At 41.8% G+C, this 22,236-nt stretch overlaps 1 protein-coding gene across 1 annotated transcript in view; it reads left to right on the forward strand.

Annotated features, from left to right (window-relative positions):
* The window catches only part of SLC22A3 (solute carrier family 22 member 3), a 120,563-nt gene that overhangs the window by 35,659 nt on the left and 62,668 nt on the right, over window positions 1–22,236 (forward strand). Inside the window, exon 2 of the mRNA XM_066605430.1 lies at window positions 21,433–21,536. Coding sequence (XP_066461527.1) covers window positions 21,433–21,536 — 104 coding nt within the window. The remainder of the gene's footprint in view (window positions 1–21,432; window positions 21,537–22,236) is intronic.

Genomic DNA, 22,236 nt, shown 5'->3' on the forward strand with positions numbered 1-22,236 from the left:
GGGATCCCCACAAACCCAGAGAAGTCGCTCCCAACACATCTATGAAATTTGTCAGCAGTGAACATGGTGGCACATGCACGCCGCCATGCCATTCACTTCAATGGGAACTGCCAAAAATAGACAGATTCAAATGCTCACCAATGGCTGTGCCAATCACTTCAGTTGAACCACCGGGGATTGCTGAATGCTTGAACTTGGAAATCTCCTGTGGTCCCTTTCAAAGTGAATGGAGTGGCCATTGGTGTCAAAATTCAGGGATGCTATGTTGGGATTTTTCTGGATCAGGGATCTCTCAGTAGTTGGACCCCACCAATCATCAAATTATCCCATATCCAATGGAAAGTGGATAACTTGTAGAAATGGGAATACCTTTTTTTTGTTATGTTTCATCTGTGTATATACAGTAGTGTTAGGTGTAATTAATTAATATATACTTATCACTAATTAACCTATCTTTTCTGATTGTACCTAGGAGAGCTATTAATCCATTTGTGTGCTGCCGAGGGACGATGAGAAAAATACACATTTTGTGTTGTGACTGATTAGTCTATTTGTTATTCTTTCAATCAAATTTCCTTGGTAGATATTTAAGTAGTTTTCTGTGTTTTCATTTTTTTACTTTTATTTCATTTCATTTTATTGTACAGTAGGGTTGGTTCACACTTGTCATCATTTTCTACTCTTCCTGTAATGTATAGTATTGTTCTGGACAGTGCACTGGCCTGATGTGTTTGTGCACTGTTGATTTTTGCAGGTAGCAGACAGCTTCATAGTGGCCAAGCCTGGTACTACAGGCCAAGTTTCTATTAATTTGAATACCTGCAATACCAAGCCTGGCCACTTCAGTAAGAATGGAGCTATCTGCTTCTTGCAGAATTCAGGTCAGTACACGATTGCAATGGCCTGGTGAACATCTGATCAGCGTGAGTCCTGAGTGACGTACAGCGGGTGATCTACTATTAATGATCTATCCTGAGGATAGGCCATCAATTGTTTACAACTAGTCAACTCTTTTAATATTACGGTAAGATCCATGTAACTTTGTCACATCTTTAACTAGTTCCTGGACCACACAACTGATCCAAATTCAGGCTGTTAAACCCCTGCCAATAGCTGCTGTCAATAGTGACTGCAGGATCCAAAGGCTTTGTCAGAGCGAAGATTGAAATGACCGCCAAGGCCTAACAAATTCACCTGCTGTGAAAGGATCATAAGTTCATAGGGATTGCCCTAACCAAAAAAACTAGAAGAAGAACTGCCTAAATTGCTTTTTCTTAATCTCCCCCCTCCAAAACATTAATCAGTAAGTTCTATTTACAGTTACATTACTGTAAAAAAAATCATGATTCTGCAAATGTGGTGATGCAAATTCAAATTTTCCTCAATGCAAAGTGAGGCCTCTCTCATATGAGCGCATTGTCTTTACGCTTCGGGCACGCAATTTTTTGAGCGTGCTGCAAATGCCAATTGCTGATTGATTTCTATTGGGCCACTCACACTTGCATTCTTTTCACGCGCATAATAAAAAAAAATCGCATAATAACAAAATGGTCCATATTACGCGTGCATATACGCAAAGATAGTGTATGGGGATTGGTAGCACGTTGTAAGTACACTGCGTACTTGAACACACTACTACTTACGGACGTTTTTTACTAAAAGTAGTAAAAGAAAGAAAACAATATACATATTTGTTATTGCTGTAATGAATATGACCTTCAGAATAAAGGTAACATTATTTATATAGCATGGCGAACAGGGTAATAACAAATCACAAAGACTATTTTAAAAAATTGCAGTTTTTTCCATCCACCATCCCAAAAATATAATAAAAGTTAAAAGGTTCTTCATTATTTACCTTTTTATATGACTTCTGATTCTTGCAGATTTAGAGAACCTTGCAGAACTTTTTAAAATATATATTACAAATTGCCTTCTCTCCCTTCTTACAGCACCCAGTGACCCGAGCATCACTGCATATGGAAGGAGTGTTAGAGATTTCAGCACTTGAGCGAAAGCATCAACACTCAGACTTGGGGGAATAAACTATTTCACTCAGGACAAAGGAAACAGAGGAACTACGCATTAGCAAGCACTAATAGCTAAGAGTGCCATCTGCTGACCTTTTAACATAATCCCTGCAGCATAAACTGCAGTTGTTGCTATAATACAGCACTCAAAGCTTAGTCCTTGAGTCTAGCGTCTTCATTAACCAAGGATGTCTCTTTACATTCAAAAGTTTAATAAGAGCATCCTCAATCATGTCTACTGTTGGCCAGTACTGTAAGGGCTCATTAACACAACTGTAATTAAGCACGCAATGCATAGCCACGTGATTCGCGGTGAATGTAGTCAATGATAAAAATTAATGGATTTTCATTGATCCATTTATATTAGCATGTAAACACTGAGTGTAAATACGCGCATGAAAAAGATCGTAGCATGCTCTATTTCTCCGTGTATCATGCAGTGTGAGCTCTATTCTTTTGTACGGGCAGCGTATGCTACGCTGTCCGTATGCAGTACAGTGCGATACATAGGGAACTCCACTGTGAAACAGCTGGGAATTAAAAAGAAAGAAACAAGCCACACTGCGCATGACCATACGCATCAGTAGCGGGCTGTCTATCGACTCATCAGCCCTTACACAGACCAGTAAAAGGCTGCGGGGCTCACGCAGCGTTTAATTGCATATGTTCATGTTAATGAGCTCTGAGTCAAGTAGCCCCTGGGTTAACTATTTCCATGTGTGCGATTGCTAGAGATCAGTGACTATCTTCAAAGATTTTTGTTGGTTCCAATTGTTGTTGACCCAGATCTGAAAATAGTTGTCTCAGCCATGTTGACTTGCCTGTGCTGCTGCAACGTACTCTGCTTCTATTGACAAAGGTTGATGACCTGTTCACACTTAATTTGGCTATCCTGTTGTAAAATTCATTTGTTCACTTCTTAAGGGCCATTTACACTAGACGATTATTGCTCAAAATTTGTTCAAACGAACAAAATTGACCGATAATCGTCCTGTGTAAATGCAAAAAAGTTGTTTACTATTCGTTCACTTCTCGTTATCAGGCTTTCAGTCAGCATAAAAAACGTCGCTGGATCACAGGATTCTCTCTAAGTGTAAATGCTCTCCAGTCTGGGCTTCACATAGAATGTGAGCGAGAAGCTCGCGATCCATCAGTGAAGTCTACCTGTCTAAACACTCTGCACAAGCGCTAACGAGCTTAGTGATGACGTCAGCATTGGTGCAGTCATTTCGACAACTGTTGTCCCGTCTAAATGGGACATTAAGGGTGCTTAGAGAAGCAGAACAACAGAAGTTATAGAACTGACAGATCCCTGATATGGCGGACTCAGACAGTGCCTGTTGGATCCCTCTGACTATAATGAGGTTTCTTGTGATCGGTACTTTACCATCCAAAATAGTGCAAAATGATAAAATCTAATACAGAGGCTCCTAATGGAGCCTCCAATGCAGGTATGAGCAAATGAAAGCAGCAAAGGTGGAGATAAAGAGACTGCATTGCCAAAGAGAGTAAAATTTACCATAAACTGTTCTTCAGCTATATAAATAGTAAAAAGATTAAAAACGGAAAGTGTTGGCTCCTTAAAAAGTAATGAGAGAATTGTAGAGGGTGATGAGGAGAAGGCATATCTGCTACATTTTGCCAGCGTATTTATTCAGGAAATTTGAATGGCAGCTGAAATGCAAAGTGATAAAGTAAACTCTCCATTGATTCTCACCAGTCTAACACAGGAAGAAGTGCAAAGCTGCATTAAAAAAAGATTGAAGTAGATAAATCACTGGGTCCCGATGGCATACACAAGGGAATTAAGTAATGTGATAGTCCATTGTTTCTTATATTTAAGGACTCTATGATGGGTTCTGTTCCACTGGATTGGTGCATAGCAATTGAGGAAACTAGCTGTATAACTTCATATCAGCATGGGTTTATGAGGGGTCGCTGTTGTCAAACCAATGTAATCAGCTCCTACGAGCAGGTAAGTTGTAGACTGGACTGACGAAAGTCATTGGCTCTGTATATATTGATTTTTCCAAAGCATTTAATACTGTGCCACATAAAAGGGTGCTATATATAGTGAGAGTGCTTGGACTGGGCAAGAATATGTGAAAGTGATTAAATAACTGGCTCAGCAATAGAGGAAAAAAGAGAAAACAGTTACTGGTTATTAATGATATATACTTTGATTGGGTCACCGTTACTACAAAGGTCAGTATTGGGCCCTATTCTCGTTATTATGCAACCCCAAGTCCAAAAAAGTCGGTACAAAGAATGTAATGATTTGAAAATCTTATATAACTACATTTTATTAACAATAGAACACATATCAAAAGGTGAAAGGGAGACATTTTTTTCTTGTCATTTAAAAAAATTAATTAATGAATTGCTGGCAGCAACACATCTCACAAAAGTTGGAACAGGACCATGTCTACCATTGTGTAGCTTCTCCTCTTCCTTTTACAACAGTCTGTAAACAAGTGAGGAGACCAATTGCTGAAGTTGAAGAATGTTGTCCCGTTCTTGTCTGATGTAAGACTCTAGCTGCTCAACAACATGTTTGCCATTTTTTCTTTCATAATGTTCCAAATGTTTTCTATTGGTGAAAGGTCTGGACTGCAGGCAGCCAATTCAGCACCTGGAGTTTTCTGCAAAGCCATGCTGTTGTGATGGATGCAGTATATGTTTTAGAATTATCTTACCGCAATATGCAAGACCTTACCTGAAAGAGACATTGTCTGGATGGGAGCATATGTTGTTCTAAAACCTTATATACTGCTCAGCATTGAAAGTGCCTTTGCAGATGTGTAAGCTGTCCGTGCCACTAATGCAACCCCATACAATCAGATATGCAGGATTTGTGCTGATAACAAGTTAGACGGTCCCTCTTCTCTTGAGTCTACGAGGCACAACATCCGTGGTTTCTAAAGAGAATTTCAAATTTTGATTTAAATGCCCACAGAACAGTTTCCCATTTTGCCTCAGTCTATTTTAAATGAGCTTTGGCCCGGAGAAGATGCTGCTGTTTTTGGATTATATTGATATGTGGCTTCTTCTTTGCATGATACAGCTTTAACTTGCATTTGTGAATTGCACTGTGTTCACAGACAATGATTTCTGGAAGCCCATGCAGTGATTTCTATTACTGAACCATGACGCTTTTTAATGCAGTGATGCCTGAGAGCGCTTAGATTTTGAGCATCCAACATGGACCGTTAGCCTTTTTCCTTGTGCACATGAATATCACCAAATTCTGTGAATCTTTTGATAATAATATGTACTTTAGATGGTGGGATATTTAAAGTGTTTTGCAAGAAAAATGCTTAGCATCACATTGCTGTAATCTGCACTGTAAAAGCAGCCATGTAAATACACTCTAAAACTGGCATGGACTTGAGGATTTAGTTAACTTAAAGCTTAAGGCCGTTAAGCTTAAATTGCGTGAGATTTGTGCGTTGCTGCCCGCTCAGTGCTTCACATAGAAGGTGAAGCGCTGAGTAAAATGCCTGTATGAACTCAGCAATCAAGTGGCGAGGTCTGTCAGTCTAAACACTCTGCATACGCGCTACCAGCCTTAGCGGTGACATCAGTGCTCGTGCAGCCATGTAGACAACTGTCATCTGATGTAAAAGTGTCATTAGGCTGCTGTTGCCAGGTCAAATAGGATCATGGGGTGCATAAAAAGAGGTCTAGGGGCACATGATGGGGACACTGTTCTTCCTCTTTAAAAATAACTGGTCAGACCACAGGTGGAGTATTGTGGACAGTTTTGGGCACCAGTACTGAAGAAGGACACATCAGAGCTTGAGCAGTTTTAAAGGTGGGCAACTAAAGTAATTAATGTAATGGCCAGATTACAACACCCAGAGAGGTTATCAAAATTGGGGTTATTTAGTTTAGAAAAAAAACGGCTGATGGGCAACCTAATAACTATGTATAAATATATCAGGTGGTCAATACAAAGATCTCTTCCACAATTTATTTATACCAAGGACTGTGACTGTAACAAGGGGGCATCCTCTAGAGGAAAAAAGGTTTCCACAGCAGCATAGAAGGGGGCTCTTTACTGTAACAGCAGCTAGACTATGGAACTCTCTACCTGAGGACGTGGTGATGGTGAATTTCATAAAAGAGTTTAAAAGGGCGCGGATGCCTATCTTGAGTGTTAGAATATTATATGTAAGCCTCTGTGTAGCAAAGTCAGAATCATACTGCACACTGATGAAGGGCAAAAATCCTGAAACAGCTGTATATGCATTGGCTCTGACTTTGCTTTCAATTTCTGGTCGTTGTTGCAAGGCATGTATAAAGAGTCTAACATTGACTTTAGGTATTGCTGCCTTCCAATAGGTGGCACTGTTGAGGTATTGTTTCATATATATGTGCAGGGTGTGACAAGTGGGAAGAGGCCTGCACTCTCTGACTGGTTTCTAAGAAGTGGCTGAGGAGCTGTGTCATGGTGGTGATAAGTGCAGCACGCTCTTTGTAATCTTGCGCACCATTGAAGGTGTACAATGGGATCTGGACAACTAATAGATTTAGGTGATCATGACGCCAGAGTCTGGATTAAAAGCGTTTGGTAGCGAAATAAGACTAACACACGAATGTAGGTAAATGACAGGCACTCCTTTTACTTTCAGGCACGTGGTTGTCTACCTTAATATTAAGCACCAGAAATTGTTTATATACAGTTTAACACTTTATACACGGATAAACAACTTTTGAGGAGGTAGCATCTGAGATAAAGAAGAGCTATATAGTGAGATCTGATGAGAAAATACCCATTTCTCCCGACTAACAGTAAATTGCCCACCATGAAACACTGTGCTCAGGTTTTCTTTAGTACTCACAAAATACCTAGGAAGATTTTCTACTGCTTGTCTGAAGCTTTGTGTTGGGGTTGCTGTCCGGTAGAAAGCAGAGCTGGCTTGAATGGACTTCAGGTTTGGGAAAACAAACAGTTTCCCTCAGCGTCCGGGTGATTTCTAAGCAGCTGCACACAGGATTTCTTGAAAGTTTACATAATGTGTCTCTAGTTACAGCAGGACAGAGGAGAAGGAGAAGCTGGGTCTTCACATGGCTGTCAGCTTCCTCCATGTCCATCTTGGCTCATCTCTCTCTACTCCGACTGAATTGTTCACTGCCTTACTCCATACTCCCCCTGACTTCCGTTTTCTAACACTGTTATAAATTTCTAACCGTGCAATATGAAATTAGCCGGAAACATCCTTTTTTTCCTGGGAGCTTGTCACAGCTCAGATCCAACTAACTGATTAAACAACCTTAAAGGGGTTGTCTCGCGGCAGCAAGTGGGGTTATACACTTCTGTATGGCCATATTAATGCACTTTGTAATGTACATCGTGCATTAAATATGAGCCATACAGAAGTTATTTACTTACCTGCTCCGTTGCTAGCGTCCCCGTCGCCATGGATCCGTCTAATTCTGATGTCTTCTTGCTTTTTTAGACGCGCTTGCGCTGTGTGGTCTTCTTCCTGGTGAATGGGGCCGCTCATGCCGGAGAGCTGGTCCTCGTAGCTCCGCCCCGTCACGTGTGCCGATTCCAGCCAATCAGGAGGCTGGAATCGGCAATGGACCGCACAGAGCCCACGGTGCACCATGGGAGAAGACCCGCGGTGCATCGTGGGTGAAGATCCCGGTGGCCATCTTGGTGAAGGAAGAAGAAGGAAGAAGGAAGACGTCGCAGAGCGGGGATTTGGGTAAGTAATAAATTTTTTTTTTTTTTACCACAACCTTTGGGGTTGTCCTGCGCCGAACGGGGGGCCTATGGAAAAAAAAAAAACCATTTCGCCGCGAGACAACCCCTTTAACTCTTTAGTTTCCTGACTCCCTCTGCTTATTAAATGAAGTCCAGCATAACTGAGCTGGTAGTTAGAACAGTTGCTCCTAACTTACAGGTAAAGCACTTCCATTCTGTAGTGCCAGTCCAAGTCACTACATATGTTATAGTCACTAAATACTTCAGAAGGATTGTTGATCCAGGGAATATTCCGATTGCCAGACATGGAGTCAGGAAGTTTTTTTAATGAAAAAAAATTGGCTTTTACCTCATTTGGGTAATGTTTTTTTTTCCTTCTTCTGGATCAACACTGGGGGGTTAATATGATGAACTTGTCAGACATATGTCAAGTTACTATGTTAGATCGTTTTTTTAATACATCATTCTGTAGATACATTGTGTAATTGGGAATATTGTCTGGCAACTGTCAAATTTGCCATTGGGGTTCCACTTTTGTAATTGATCTCAATTTGTGTTACTTAAATGCATATTTGTGATAAATATGAAATGACTGTACTTTATAGGTATGAAGGCCAACATACAGACATCTTTCTTATAAGTTGTTTTGACACATAAAGTCTGTTGACAAAATAAAACCATTACTGACACTTTATGTGTAATGAACCAGTCTCAGAATTAGTCGAGTTTCTTTAGCATGTTTAACCTTTATGCTGACCTTGAAGAAAATCATCTTGTATCCCAATTATTAGTCACACAGCACAAAGGATTTTAATTAGTGACTGGTTTCAGTCATTATTATCTTCACCATGCTTCAATAAGACATTTAGTCATTTTGTCCTCGTCTTACTTGTACCCATGGAAACCCAAAGTGATGCAGAACTTTCTCTAGAACTTCATTTCATGTTTAATCCCCTGCCATAGCCTGGAGAGAACACTTCTCATTGTTTGGGAGAAGAGGCTGTTCAGCACTGCGGTAATGTCTATATGACTACAACCTACTTGATGTCCATAATAGTTAGAGGCTTTGCAGAGATTAAGATATTTCATTACATCATTGCTAAACACTGTATCATGTTGTGATGTGTGTAAACATCTGCATGTTCTTAGGTAAATAAAATGAATCAGGGCTGCAAATACTGTATGTTCTAAGAAGTCTGACGCAATTTGCCATTTGCTTAAATGCTTGATTAAATTACTTCTAGGATAAGAGATAGCCATTCTCTGAAATCCAAAGATAAAAATCCGCAAAGTCATTAGACATTCTACTGTTTACTTCTGCCAAGGACAGCAAGTACCACAGCTCTGCATGCAGTTGTTAACGAGAGTAGCGGATTACTAGTCTACTTACAATGTGGCGGAATCTGAGGCGTTGTGAAACTACAACTCTCATTGTGTCCTATAAGCTAGTGGCTGTCAATGTATGCTAGGGGTTGTAGCTACATAACTGCTAGAGACCTAAGTGACACATTCAGTGTGGAAACCACAACCACTTTTTAGTTTTTAATTGCGGAATCCGGGATTGTCATCCGCACGGACGATCCACTGTATTCCACACACAGCCAAAAAAATAGAACATGAGTGGACAGCGATTGCGATTTCCGCTCGAGGAAAATAAATCGCAGTATGTTCTATTTTTGCGTGGATTATGTTCGGACGGCTTCCATTGAAGTCAATGAAAGCTGTCCGACCTGCAGCTCTTCCGTGTTTGAAATTGCAGAAAGGTCACGGATATTGCATCATTGCCTAGTGACGGCGCGGGAAAAAAAGGATTTAAAGAAAAAAAATCTAAATTCATGTATGCGCAGACGCCAGCCAGGAACAGGGTTGGATTCTGCTGTGGGCTCCTGCATACGGAATCCGACCCATTAGTGTGAGAATGGCCTTCACATGTGATGAATCTGCTGTAGACATTCCGCAGCCAAAAACTCACAGCAAATTTACAGTGGCCAAATCCGCATCTAAATGGTGCTGATTTTGCCGTTTATACTTTGCGGCTCTGCTGCAGATTTTTAACTCTTATTTTTCTAGGGTTGAAATTCACAGCATAATTCTGTTGCAGAAATAAGCATGCTGTAGAATTAGAGGTCACAGCGCTTTTAAAAAAATATTGTGGATTTGTTGCAGAAATTTTCTGCTCCCCTCCCAACTTCAAAGTACATTAGCATCTTACTTTAGTTTCAGGTGGGCTTCTCCATCTCTTAAATACAGTACGTAGGTATCCTCTTGCCTTGTGGCCCAGAACTTATTCTTTAAATTTCCCCCTCTTACTAAAATCAGTCCAGGAAGATTACTTGTGGTGGGTAAAAGGGATGTTTACTTGCTTCAGTAGTTGCCAAATCTTTAAAACAAATATTCTTCCCTGGGTACTTTATGTTTTCCAAACCCTTCACATTAAAATCAAACAGCTTTTTTACTTTTCTCTCCTCCATTCAAACTCTTTTTTTAGGTGAAAAAAGCAGCGAGACCTAAGGATCTAAGGATAGAGGTAACATTGGGCTTCTTGACTTTAAAGCCTACTATTTAGCATCTCATCTAGTCAGAGTTGTAGATTGGTTTCAATATGGAAAATGGAATAATACCTCTGCAGCGCCACCTATTGGAAGGCAGCCTTCCTGCAAGCCAGTGTTAGACTCTTTATACAAGCCTTATAGCAATGACTGGGAGTTGAAAACTCAGACAGAATCCATACACAGACAGCTGTTTTGGGGGTTTTACCCCATCATCAGTGTGCAGTAGATTTCTGCTTAGCTAGTGAGAGGCCTATGATATGGGTCAGGAAGGTAACGCTTCTCCTTAAGGAGAGCACATAGATTGGTGTCGACATGCTCAGGTGAAAGCTTTGGTTCTTATGGAGCAAACTTTCTCTGACACTTTTCTGTCCAAACTTCTGTAGTTTCATCCCTTCTTACTTGCCTGCCTCTAAATAATCTTCTTTGGAGGTCACGCTTAAGCGCTGTGAATCTCCATTTGTCCGTTGTTTAGTCCTCCCCATTCCTCCTCCTCCATGTCCAATACTGGGTACTTTGCAATTTTCACCTGGTTTACAGGACCCCCGTTTTAAGATCCCGAGCTTTGCTGATCGTTTTGCAGTTTGTCATTTTGGTAAGGGCTATGATTGCCTTTTCCTGGATCAAGTAGTTGTGATTAGGGACCCGTTTCCCCTGGGAAATTGGAAACTTTTACAGCTTTCACACTCTGTAGTGTACAGGACTGTACACTCCATAAAGACCTGTAGACTCTGAGGAGATGTAGATATTATATGTTCATGTCACTTCAATATGTTAATAATTGTTGGTCAACCACACTTTACTGGTACAGGGCACAGCCTAGTTTAAGGGCATGAATAGCCTATGATAGGAAGAAAGGTTCTATGAGCAGGTTGGTGGAGTGTGGGAAGGTAGGAGGAGTCTAGGGGCTCTGTGGGGTGCACCCTACAGACTGGAGAGAAAAGAACAAACTGACTGGAGAGGGAGAGGCAAGAACAGTCTGGAGAGACAGAGACTGGGAAGAGGAGAAGTAGATGAAGTGCTAGGACTGACAAGCAAAAGCTGAGAACCAGTGTGGTGGGATGGAGAGAAAGTGTGAGTAGCCCAAAACTTCTGTATGCCTAACTAAGAGAAAGAAAAGAAGATAAATAAATCAGCTTCAGCAAGAATCTAGAGTAACCGTAAGTCAATAAAGAAATCGCAGTACTAGAAAGAATAGAAGAGAATCAGCCTAAGACTAAAGTAACTAAAAATGCTTGCTAAGAAAGGAAAGTCAGAAATCAGGAGAATAAAAGAAGCTAAAGAAAGAGAAGCATGAGGGCAAAGCATAGAGGATAGGAGAAAATCCTGTGCTTATTTACTGTCAGAAAGATCCTATTTGCTGCCCAGATAGAAAGTTTGAGCTTCATATCTGCATATGCCTCAATTGTACTATTGCTACCTCTAATTAAAGTGAGCTAAGAAATGCAACACCTTAAAGAAACCTCAAATCTGAATTGTACTAAGAAATGTAAAGTAATTCTGAACTATATTGAATAAGTGGAAGATTCTTGTGCTAAAAGAAATAAACTGTTCAATGTTTTTACCCTTACTTCTGACTTCCTGGAGTCTCTTTGCACCATTCACCATCTGCACTGAGGTACCGCACTACACTTCAGGGAAAAGGCATGTTGTATTTCATTTTTCTCCTTTTTATATCATTATTTTGTCTGGCACAGGCCTTGGTCATGACTGGTGTCACGAATGTGACAATTCCCCTTTCCACCTGCCAGAAGTCGAATCATACCTTTCCTAATGTAAGAGAGCAGAGGCGCCACCGTGACAACCCTGTTCTGCTTCTTCACTAAGTCTGGCCCGCCCTACTGCACACTCTTTATGCTCTCTTCTATAATGAACTGATACTGGTAGATTTACCCATCTTTTTCTTGTCAGCTATTGTCTCTGATATCTGCATTCCTGTATCTGCAGTAACAACTAGGTAAATTAAGCACAAGTGCTGTCAAGTGTATATTCTATCACCAGTATTTATCAATATTTGTCAAAATGCCTTTCACACCTGTACAGAGGGGCATTTGATCCCATTTGCTCTTTTCGGGACACTCCAGGAAGCCTTTGTTCCATGCTAATGAACTCATTGTCCTCCTGCTCTGGCTAAAGCACATTCTCACAGAGTCACTGACTGGTATATCCAGCTGCTGAGAAGAGACAAATAAAAAATAATAAATAGGATTCTAAATTATCCAAGAACTGTAGTCAATAACCAGGCATATTTTCTGAATCGGAAGTGCACAGTGAACACAGCGCATGCATCCCATCGCTGTGCGATCCCCTGGAACATATGGAATCACAGAACCGCTGGACTACTAATCCGTTACATATGGTGTTTGATGTCAGATTATTGCTAAATTCATGCTTTGAAATATGGCAGCCATAGTTTCCCGCTCAGAGCGCCTCCTGGGGAAATATGGACAAAATATTACATTTGGCTTCCATTGGGAAGATCTACACATCCACTTAGCCAACCTCTCGGTAATGTCACAAAGAAGATGGCAGAGGTGTAGTTCATAGAGACTTTAAAACTAAAGAGGGGTCTGCCCCCCCTTTTCAGGCCCAGGATTTGCATCTGATGCTTCTCGCAGCTAGGAGGACTGGTATTTCTATAATTTTTTTCCATTATTTAACTTTAATAAGGGTGTTCCTAGCCTTTGTTTGTTAAAAATAATTTTTTTTAAAGTGAGAATTTCTGTATCATGTAAAGGAGATTTTTGAAATCTCATCCATATGGCTTGTACTATAAATATTGCAGAATTTCCACAGCACATTTGACTGTGGAAATTCTGCAGCATTTACGGCCTCTGTGAAGCCAGCCTTTGGTTTCATACACTGTTTTTTTTTTGGCAGTTTTTTATGTAGTTTTTTTTATACAAAACCAGAAGTAGATTCAAAAGATAGAGGAAATATAAAGGAAGCTCTTATAATGTCTCCCTCCTGCTGGACCCACTTCTGGCATTGGCCCAAAAAACTGCAATCTGCTACAAAAACCTGTGTGTAAAACCACCTTAAGGCCGTTTTCACACAGCCAAGAAAGTCCCACAAATCTCACACATATATGAACTCTATTCTTCCGAATGGGGTTATACACATGAGCGATCTTTTCCCACATCGGATCATGGTGTGATGCGAGAAAAAAAAATTGTGGCATGTTCTATCTTTGGGTGTGCCCTCGCATCATCACATCACCCATTGCTTTCAATGAAGGCCTGCAGCAGCATGGCATCACGTGCTAAGTGCATGCTGTGTGATGCGAGGTTTCCCCATTGAAAACAATGGGAGAAACTCCAGGATCCTCTGCTGTTGCTGTCACTTTTTTTTAAGTGTCGAGGACACTAGAAACAGGGCAAAATCTCACATTTTGTTTAAACATACTTTTCTTAAAAATGTGTAAATTTTTCATGCCATGGGCCTTAAATTTCCTCATTTATTGAAATGATTTATTGAAGTTGCTGTATCCTTAATGCCCATTACCTTACGACATGTTGTGTAGTTTAAGGCCTCTTTCACACGGGTGACACCAATATCCCTGTTACAAAATCGCTGTAATATCGCTGCTATGTACACACAATTTTGTAGGTTCAGTGATGCCTTTTTCTTGAGAAAAATGTAGCATTGCGTCGCTGCTACCCACGATTTTCTCACGCAATTTTATAGTGAGAAAGTTAATAGGGCTTTCTAATGTTAAAATCACATCTCTAAACCCAGGAGTGAAGAGACACGCGCAGACACTGCCGCTGAAATAATGCAAGTAAACAGGGCGCATTGGCGGGGGGCACCGATGGATTCCAGGTGGGATTCCCTGCACGGGATCCAACCCACACAGGGACATGAGGCCTAAAGATTTGTTTATGCAGAGCAGAACATTCTGTAGATTTTCTACAATCTGGATGAGATTTTAAAACTCTTGCCCATATGATGAGTAAAAAAATCTACATTAAATCTGCATTAGAATTGACATGCCATGCTGATTTTAAAACTACAACGTGTCAATGTATGCCGCATATTTTCAGTGCAGTTTCCACCTGTTCAAATAACTATGTATAAATACATTAGTGGACAATACAAGGATCTCTCCCATGATCTGTTTATACCCAGGACTGCAACGGTAAGGTAATAAGAGGTCATCCTCTACGTCTAGAAGAAAGAAGGTTTCATCACCAACACAAAAGGAGGTTCTTTACTGTAAGAGCAGTGAGACTGTGGAACTCTCTGCCTGAGGATGTGGTGATGGCAAAATTCATAGAGGAGTTTAAGAGGGGATTAGATGTCTTTCTAGTGCGCTATGATATTACAGGATATAGACATTAGGTGACCAGTGGGGCTGTTGATCCAGGGATTACTCTGGCTGCTATTATGGAGTCAGAAAGGAATTTTTTTCCTCCAAATGAGCTAAATTGGCTCATTGGGGTTTTTGCCTTCCTCTAGTCTAGACCAACAAGGGGGGAGGTTAAAACAGGCTGAACTAGATTAATATTGTCTTCATTCAGCCTAACATACTATGTTACTATGTATGTAAATGAGGGGGTAAAATCCGCACCAAAATCAGCGTCAAAATCCATACTAATCAGTGTGGATTTTCCACTACAGATGTTCTGCAGTGGAAAATCCGCAGTAAATTCTGTGCATGTGAACATACCCTGAGATCTCGGAGGTAAATGGGTCTGTTCTCCAGTAAACACATCTGTATTAAGAAGTCTGTAAAATTTTTTAAATAAAGATGTGTTGAAGCTAGAAAGCAATAGAGCCAAAAACATAAATTTTTATATGCTGATATACATAAGTAAAATAGACGCACACAACAAAATAGCTGAACATATGTTAACAATCATGAATGTAGCATGGGAGCTACAGTAGTCTCAAAATACAGCTTGAAAAATTCAGCTAGCTAATGCTGGAAAGAACTTTAGACCGGCTGCACACGACTGAATTTGTATTGCGAAATGTAGAGCGGGCGTCCACCTCCGGATTCAGAAGCAAATACCTTCCATAGCATGCTATGGAAAAGCGCTTTTTCCTGCCCACGAGCAGAAAGTGACTGTGATTTTCCACTTGCAGAGAAAAAAATCACAGCATGCTCTATTCTTGTCCGGATTCTGTACTGGCGGCTTCTATTGAAGTCAATAGAAGCCGTCTGACCGACGGCCCTTAGTCAACTGAAAAGAAGGGAAAAGCTGGGACTTAAAAAAATCTGTACTGTGCATGTCTGATGGTGAGCCGTGCAGACCATCTGCAGTACAGAAGAGAAGAAATAATGAGCAGTATGCGCGGATGCCAGCTGGGCACAAAATCATAGAATGGTAGAGTTGGAAGGGACCTCCAGGGTCATCAGGTTCTACCCCCTGCATAGAGAAGGATTTACTAAATCATCCCAGACAGATATTTGTCTGTTTGAACACTTCCATTGAAGGAGAACTCACCACCTCCCGTGGTAACCTGTTCTACTCATTGATCACCCTCACTGTCAGAAAGTGTTTTTTAATATCTATTATTTGTGTCTCCTCCCTTTCAGTTTCATGCCATTGCTTCTAGTCTTCCTTGTACAGATGAGAATAGGGATGATCCCTCTGCACTGTGACAGCCCTTCAGATATTTGTAGACAGCTATTAAGTCTCCTCTCAGCCTTCTTTTTTGCAAGCGAAACATTCCCAGATCCTTTTACCGTTCCTCATAGGACATGATTTGCGGACCGCTTACCATCTTGTTAGCTCTTCTCTGAACTTGCTCCAGTTTGTATATGTTTCTTTTAAGGTGGGGTGCCCAGAACTGGACACAGTATTCCAGATGAGGTCTGACTAAGGAAGAGTATAGAGGGATAATTACTAGAGATGAGCGAGCGTACTCGGATAAGCGGTACTCGCTCGAGTAATTGGCTTTATCCGAGTACCGCTGTGCTCGGGGCTAAAGATTCGGGTGCCGGCACGGAGCGGGGAGCTGCAGGGGAGAGCGGGGAGAAACGGAGGTAAGATCTTTCTCTCCTTCTCTCCTGCCCGCTCTCCCCTGCTCCCCGCTGCGACTCACCTGTCAGCCGCAGCGGCACCCGAATCTTTAGCCCCGAGCACAGCGATACTCGGATAAAGCACATTACTCGAGCGAGTACCGCTTATCCGAGTACGCTCGCTCATCTCTAATAATTACCTTACGTGATCTAGACTCTATGCTTCCCTTAATACATCCCATAATTGTGTTTGCCTTTTTTGCTGCTGCTCACATTGTTGACTCATGTTCAGTCTATGATCTATTAGTATACCCAAGTCTTTTTCACATGTGCTGCTGCTTGGCCCTATTCCTCCCATTCTGTATGTGCTTTTTTCATTTTTCTTGCCCAGATGTAGGACTTTGCATTTCTCCTTGTTAAATACAATTTTGTTAGTCGCAGCCCACTGTTCAAGCTTTTCTAGATCTTTTTGAATACTCTCCCTCTCTTCCCTAGTATTAGCTATCCCTGCTAGCTTTGTGTCGTCAGCAAATTTGATCAGTTTTCCATCAATTCCCTCCTTCAGATCATTTATATTAATGTTGAACAACACTGGGCCTAGGACAGAGCCTTGTGGTACCCCACTAACACATTCTTTCACTTGGATGTGCAGCCTTTTATGACCACTCTTTGAGTACGATCACTCAGCCAGTTGTGAATCCACCTAATAGTTGCATTGTCAATCCCATATTTGGTAATCTTTTCAATAAGTATGGTATGAGTTACTTTGTCAAATGCTTTACTAAAGTCAAGATATACTATATCCACCGCATTTCCCTGATCAACCCAGTCAGTGATTCTGTCATAGAAGGAAATTAGATTAGTCTGGCATGACTTGTTTGTTACAAACCCATGCTGGCTCTGGTTAATTACTCCATTTTTATCCAAGTATTTGCATACATGCTGTTTAATAATTTGTTGAAAGATCTTCCCCTTTATAGAAGTCAGGCTCACAGGCCTGTAGTTTCCTGGATCCAACTTCTTCCCTTTTTTGAAGATAGGGACAGCATTTGCCCTTTTCCAATCTTCAGGGACTCCTGTTTTCCAGGAATTTTTAAAGATTATGGCAAGTGGTTCAGCAATTACCTCCACTGCTTCCTTTAGTATCATAGGATGTAATTCATCTGGACCTTGAGACTTGAATTCATTTAAGTTAGCTAAGTCTTCCCTCACCATCTCTTTGCCTTTGGATAGCCTGCATTCTTTTATTCCCCCAATAGCACAGGGAAGATCAGTTGATGTTCCATCCACTTTCTGAGAGAAAACAGATGCAAAATAGGTGTTTAAAAGTTTTGCCTTATCAACATCATTCTTAACCAATTCACCATTTTCATTTTGTAAGCATCCAATAGCATTAGAGATGAGCGAACACGTTCGGCTCCGCCCCTTTTTCGCCCGAACACCGAACTTTGCGAACACTTCAGTGTTCGGGCGAAAAAGTTCGGGGGCCGCCGTGGCAGCGCGGGGGGGTGCGGCGGGGAGTGGGGGGGAGAGGGAGAGAGAGAGGGCTCCCCCCTGTTCCCCGCTACTGCCGCCCGCGCCGTCGCGCATCTCCCCGCCCCCCGGCGGCACCCGGACACTTACGCGCGAACACTGCAGTGTTCGGCAAAGCCGGTGTCCGGGTGCGGATGTGTCCGTAACGGACACGTTCGCTCATCCCTAAATAGCATCTTTGACTTTTCTTTTGCTTTTTGACATACTCCCCAAATCCTTTTTTTTTGCTTTTGGCCTTTTGTTGCAAGCCTCAATTCATTATTAGCTTTAGGCCTCCTTCCCACGAGCGTGACGGGGTCCGCCGCGTAATATTACGCAGTGAAGCCCGTCACGGCGCCCCCCAGAGCACCTATACTTACCTGCGGGAGATAGCGTGAAATCGCTTCCCCGCCCACCACCGCCGCGTCACCGAGCGTGTCACGTGACGCGGCCGGCCGTGTCACGTGACGCGGCCGGCCGCGTCATTTGGCGTCAGATGACGCGCGGCGGTGGGCGGGAAGGCGTTTTTTCACGCTATCTCCCGCTGGTTACAGCGGGAGATAGCGTGAACGGACGGCTTCCATTGACTGCAATGGAAGCCGTCAGTGCGTACAGCCCGTCCTCACCCGCAGAAAATAGAGCATGCTGCGGGTGAGGACGGGAGAAATCGCGGTGCGTAATTCCGCGCTGGAATTACGCATCGTGAGCATTGTGCTATTAGGTTCAATAGAACCTAATAGCTGCGGGCAACGCAGCGGATTTTCGCCGCGAATTACGCGGCGGAAATCCGTTCGTGGGAAGGAGGCCTTAGCGTTTCTGACACTTACCCTACAGTTTCTGCAGACCGCATTATATTCTTCTTTAGATATTCCCCTCTCTTTCCATTTGATAAACATGTTTTTGTTCCTTTTTAACATGTGTGCAAGTTCTGTGTGCATCCATCCTTTCCAATCCAATTTTGGATTCAGGGTTTCCTAAAAGGCTTTCTCTTTTTGCTGTTATACAACGATGCCATCTGCTGACTAAAGCCAGTGTGTGTGCGCCAGAGAGGCTCCGACAGCGGAGTGGCTGGCAATAGATCATAAGAATACCCTGTCAGAATAACCTTCTGACATTGGAGCTGTACAAGCTTCAATCAGAATGTAGGAAGACATCAGACAGTGGATTGTAAAGGGTTAAATGCTTCCTATTCTTCCTTCTTTAAGGGTGAATGCACTGACGGGTTTGCAGTGGGTTTCCCGCGGCAGAAATCTGCGATTCAATTCCACAATGGCAAGGTTCTATTAAAGCTAATAGCTTTCTGCCTGCTAACACACACATACGGATTTCTACCGCAGATTTCCGCGAGCGGGAAAAAAATTGTGTCATGTTCTATTTTACCACGGATTTACATTGAGATCAAGGAATGGAGACCGCGAAAATCCGCGCAGAAAGACGCAATCACTCGCTGGCACTTTTTGGTTTCAAATCAAATCTATAAAAAATCCTTACCAGCTAAATGTCCCATTCATTTGAATAGGAACCCACTCTGCAGTATATATGGCATGCATTGCTTTAGCACAGGTGACGTACCAGTTTCAGATTCTGCTCCAGTCGCTGAGCTCTGTTTTTGGCTGCAGCACTTGTGACGTCCCATAAATCAGGCAGGACTGTAGCTGTCAACAGAGACCGGAACGGGGGACTAAGCAACGTCGTAGGGCACAGTGCGAGCTGTTGTCACGCAAATGCACAGAACTTCTGCGATTTTCTCTGCTGTGTAAATACGGCCTCACAGTAAAGATCAATTTGTAAGACAAGAACCAATTTAAGAGACAGCTCTTTCCTACAACAGGTGTTTTAGGCAGTATGATATCTTCTTAATTCACAAATTAGATCTTCTTCTGATATAGCGTGTCCAAACATTCACCTGCTACATAGGACATACCGGGAACGCAGCCCAGTTTATATCCCAGCCAGATGTCAGTCTTTGGCATACGCAATACAGTTTCTGTGTAACTCAGTATCAGTGTACAACAGTCTTTGCAACTTTCAAGTCTTACATTATTAATGTCACCTTTAGTGCGTCCTTTACTTGGCCTTGTAGAGCCCAACACCGTATATAATTACAGCAGTAAATAAGATTTTGTTTTTTTATTGACACTGTTAATGTAGTCATCTAATTGTAGTCATTATTTCCTCCTTTATGTAATAGATAGGAGTTTTTATGACTCTGTTACCTTAAATGCAGTATCACTTGACCCGAATATTTATATTTAAAGTGTAAGCCAATTTTTGACTGTAAGTAGTGACTTTTGTAGCTGTGAAGACCTATGGGGGTACTGGGCAGAAGCATATGCAGGGGATTGTGTAACTCCACAAGTACCACCCAAGAAGGAACTTTAGGGGTTGGGAGTAGCCTGTCCTGAGGACACATACTGACAGTATAGACTAAAAAGCGTTATCTGCAGTCATCAAGTGTATTGTGCCTTTCATGCTGATCTGTAAATATCAAGTCTGTTGTGCCACCCTGTAAGTTTGTAACCATGAAGTATTATATGTCTCCTTGTGAAAAAATAAAGACTCTGTAAGCATTGCTTACAGGCTATTCACATGATATGCCATAACATATTGACCTCTGGGAAATCTGCTGATTCAAAGAATCAAGGGATCAAAGTTCCATTGGTTACTGTTCTACACAGAGGTGCTCCTAGCCTTTCATTGTACAGGCAACTGGATCACATCTTCATTTAAGTGTGCTCCCTAACATGAACATTGATGTATTCATTTCAGTTAGAACCTGGCCTGCAGTACCAAGCTGGACCTGCAGTAGGGACAGAGCTGTCTGCTTTTGTAGAAATCAGCTCAGTGCAGGAACACATCAGTCCAGAGAACAACTGATGGGGGTGGGGCGTCTGTTTTCCTGTTTAGAAGCGAGTTAAACATTTCCGTAAATTGGCTACATATCTACATAGAATGTATCATACATACAAGTTAGGGCTAATGCCGATAAGCGTTGCAGAATACGCCTGCGGATTTATGCCGCCCGGAGTACCGTGATTAAAAACAAAAAAGTGCCTGCTGGTGATCGCGGACTTCTGTGGTCTCCATTAGCGCTGTAATAATGGAGACCTCCCGCAACGTAAATCAACGGCAAATAGAACATGCCACCATTTTTTTTACACTGCGGAAATCTGCTGTAGATTTTCGCATATGAGCATTGGCAGACGACAGCTATTAGGTTCAATAGAACTTCATAGTTGCGGAATTCATGCGCAAATTTCTGTTGCAGGAAACAAGGCAGAAATCCATCCGTGGGCATTCACCCTAATATGATTCAGATTACAGAACCATACTACCTAAAATAAATATACAAACAACATTTTTTATGTCAGTGAAGTGATCACAACTTTATTCAGAACCATAGGAACACATATGACAGACGTTGGGTGAAGTGCTAGGTAAGGGGACCTGTACGCAGACCAATAGTCACCCAAATGAGCTATTACAGATGAACGTCGGCCTGTCTATAGACAGCCCCCGATAGGGCACTGAGCAAGAAGTCGCTTAGTAGTATTAGTATAGACTAATTCTATAAAAGGGCAATATATACACTACATTATGGTTGTTATTTGCATTTCGTATGACAGAAGAATAATAAGTGTGTGTTTTGTTTTCCAATAGTACAACCTGGTATGCACAGATGCATGGAAACTTGACTTGACTCAAGCTTCACTGAACCTGGGATTTTTGATAGGTGCTCTGACTTTGGGTTATGCTGCAGACAGGTAAACAATACTGCATGACTACTTCTTGTTATTTTGTTTCTTTGTGTATACTGTTTGATGCATTCTAGATCTTGTTGGTATACTCAGTAGTTTATTTGTATATGATATGTAAATACTTGTATGCTCCCATCTGTGTAATATAACCAGGGCCAGACTACTAAAGGTGTCTAGGATGTGGAGCAGCTAAATTATTGGGGTCCCTCTAATTTACTTGGGGCCCTCCACCAACTCCAAAGATATAGGTATTACCAAAACATAGAAGGGTCAGAAGTATATTAAATGCCTGTGATGGGGCCCGCACAGATTTATGTCTATGCCATTTTATATATGTATACATAGGTCTGTGTGGTCCCCTGCCACAGTCAGCCTTCAACCACTGTTTTATATATACCTACCTAAAGAATGGAAAGAGGAACAAGCCGTGTGACGCGCAACAGCAGCAGTTTTTTCTAACTTCACCTCAAAGATTTTGGGAAAACTATAACTCTCTGCATACTTTGAAGGTCTGCAGTAGAGATGAGCGAACGTACTCGTCCGAGCTTGATATTCGTGCGAATATTAGGGTGTTCGGGATGCTCGTTACTCGTAACAAACACCACGCGGTGTTCCGGTTACTTTCAGTTTCCTCTCTGAGACGTTAGCGCGCTTTTCTGGCCAATTGAAAGACAGGGAAGGCATTACAACTTCCCCCTGTGACGTT

This window comes from Eleutherodactylus coqui, chromosome 1 (assembly GCF_035609145.1).
Source record: "Eleutherodactylus coqui strain aEleCoq1 chromosome 1, aEleCoq1.hap1, whole genome shotgun sequence".
NCBI lineage: Eukaryota > Metazoa > Chordata > Amphibia > Anura > Eleutherodactylidae > Eleutherodactylus > Eleutherodactylus coqui.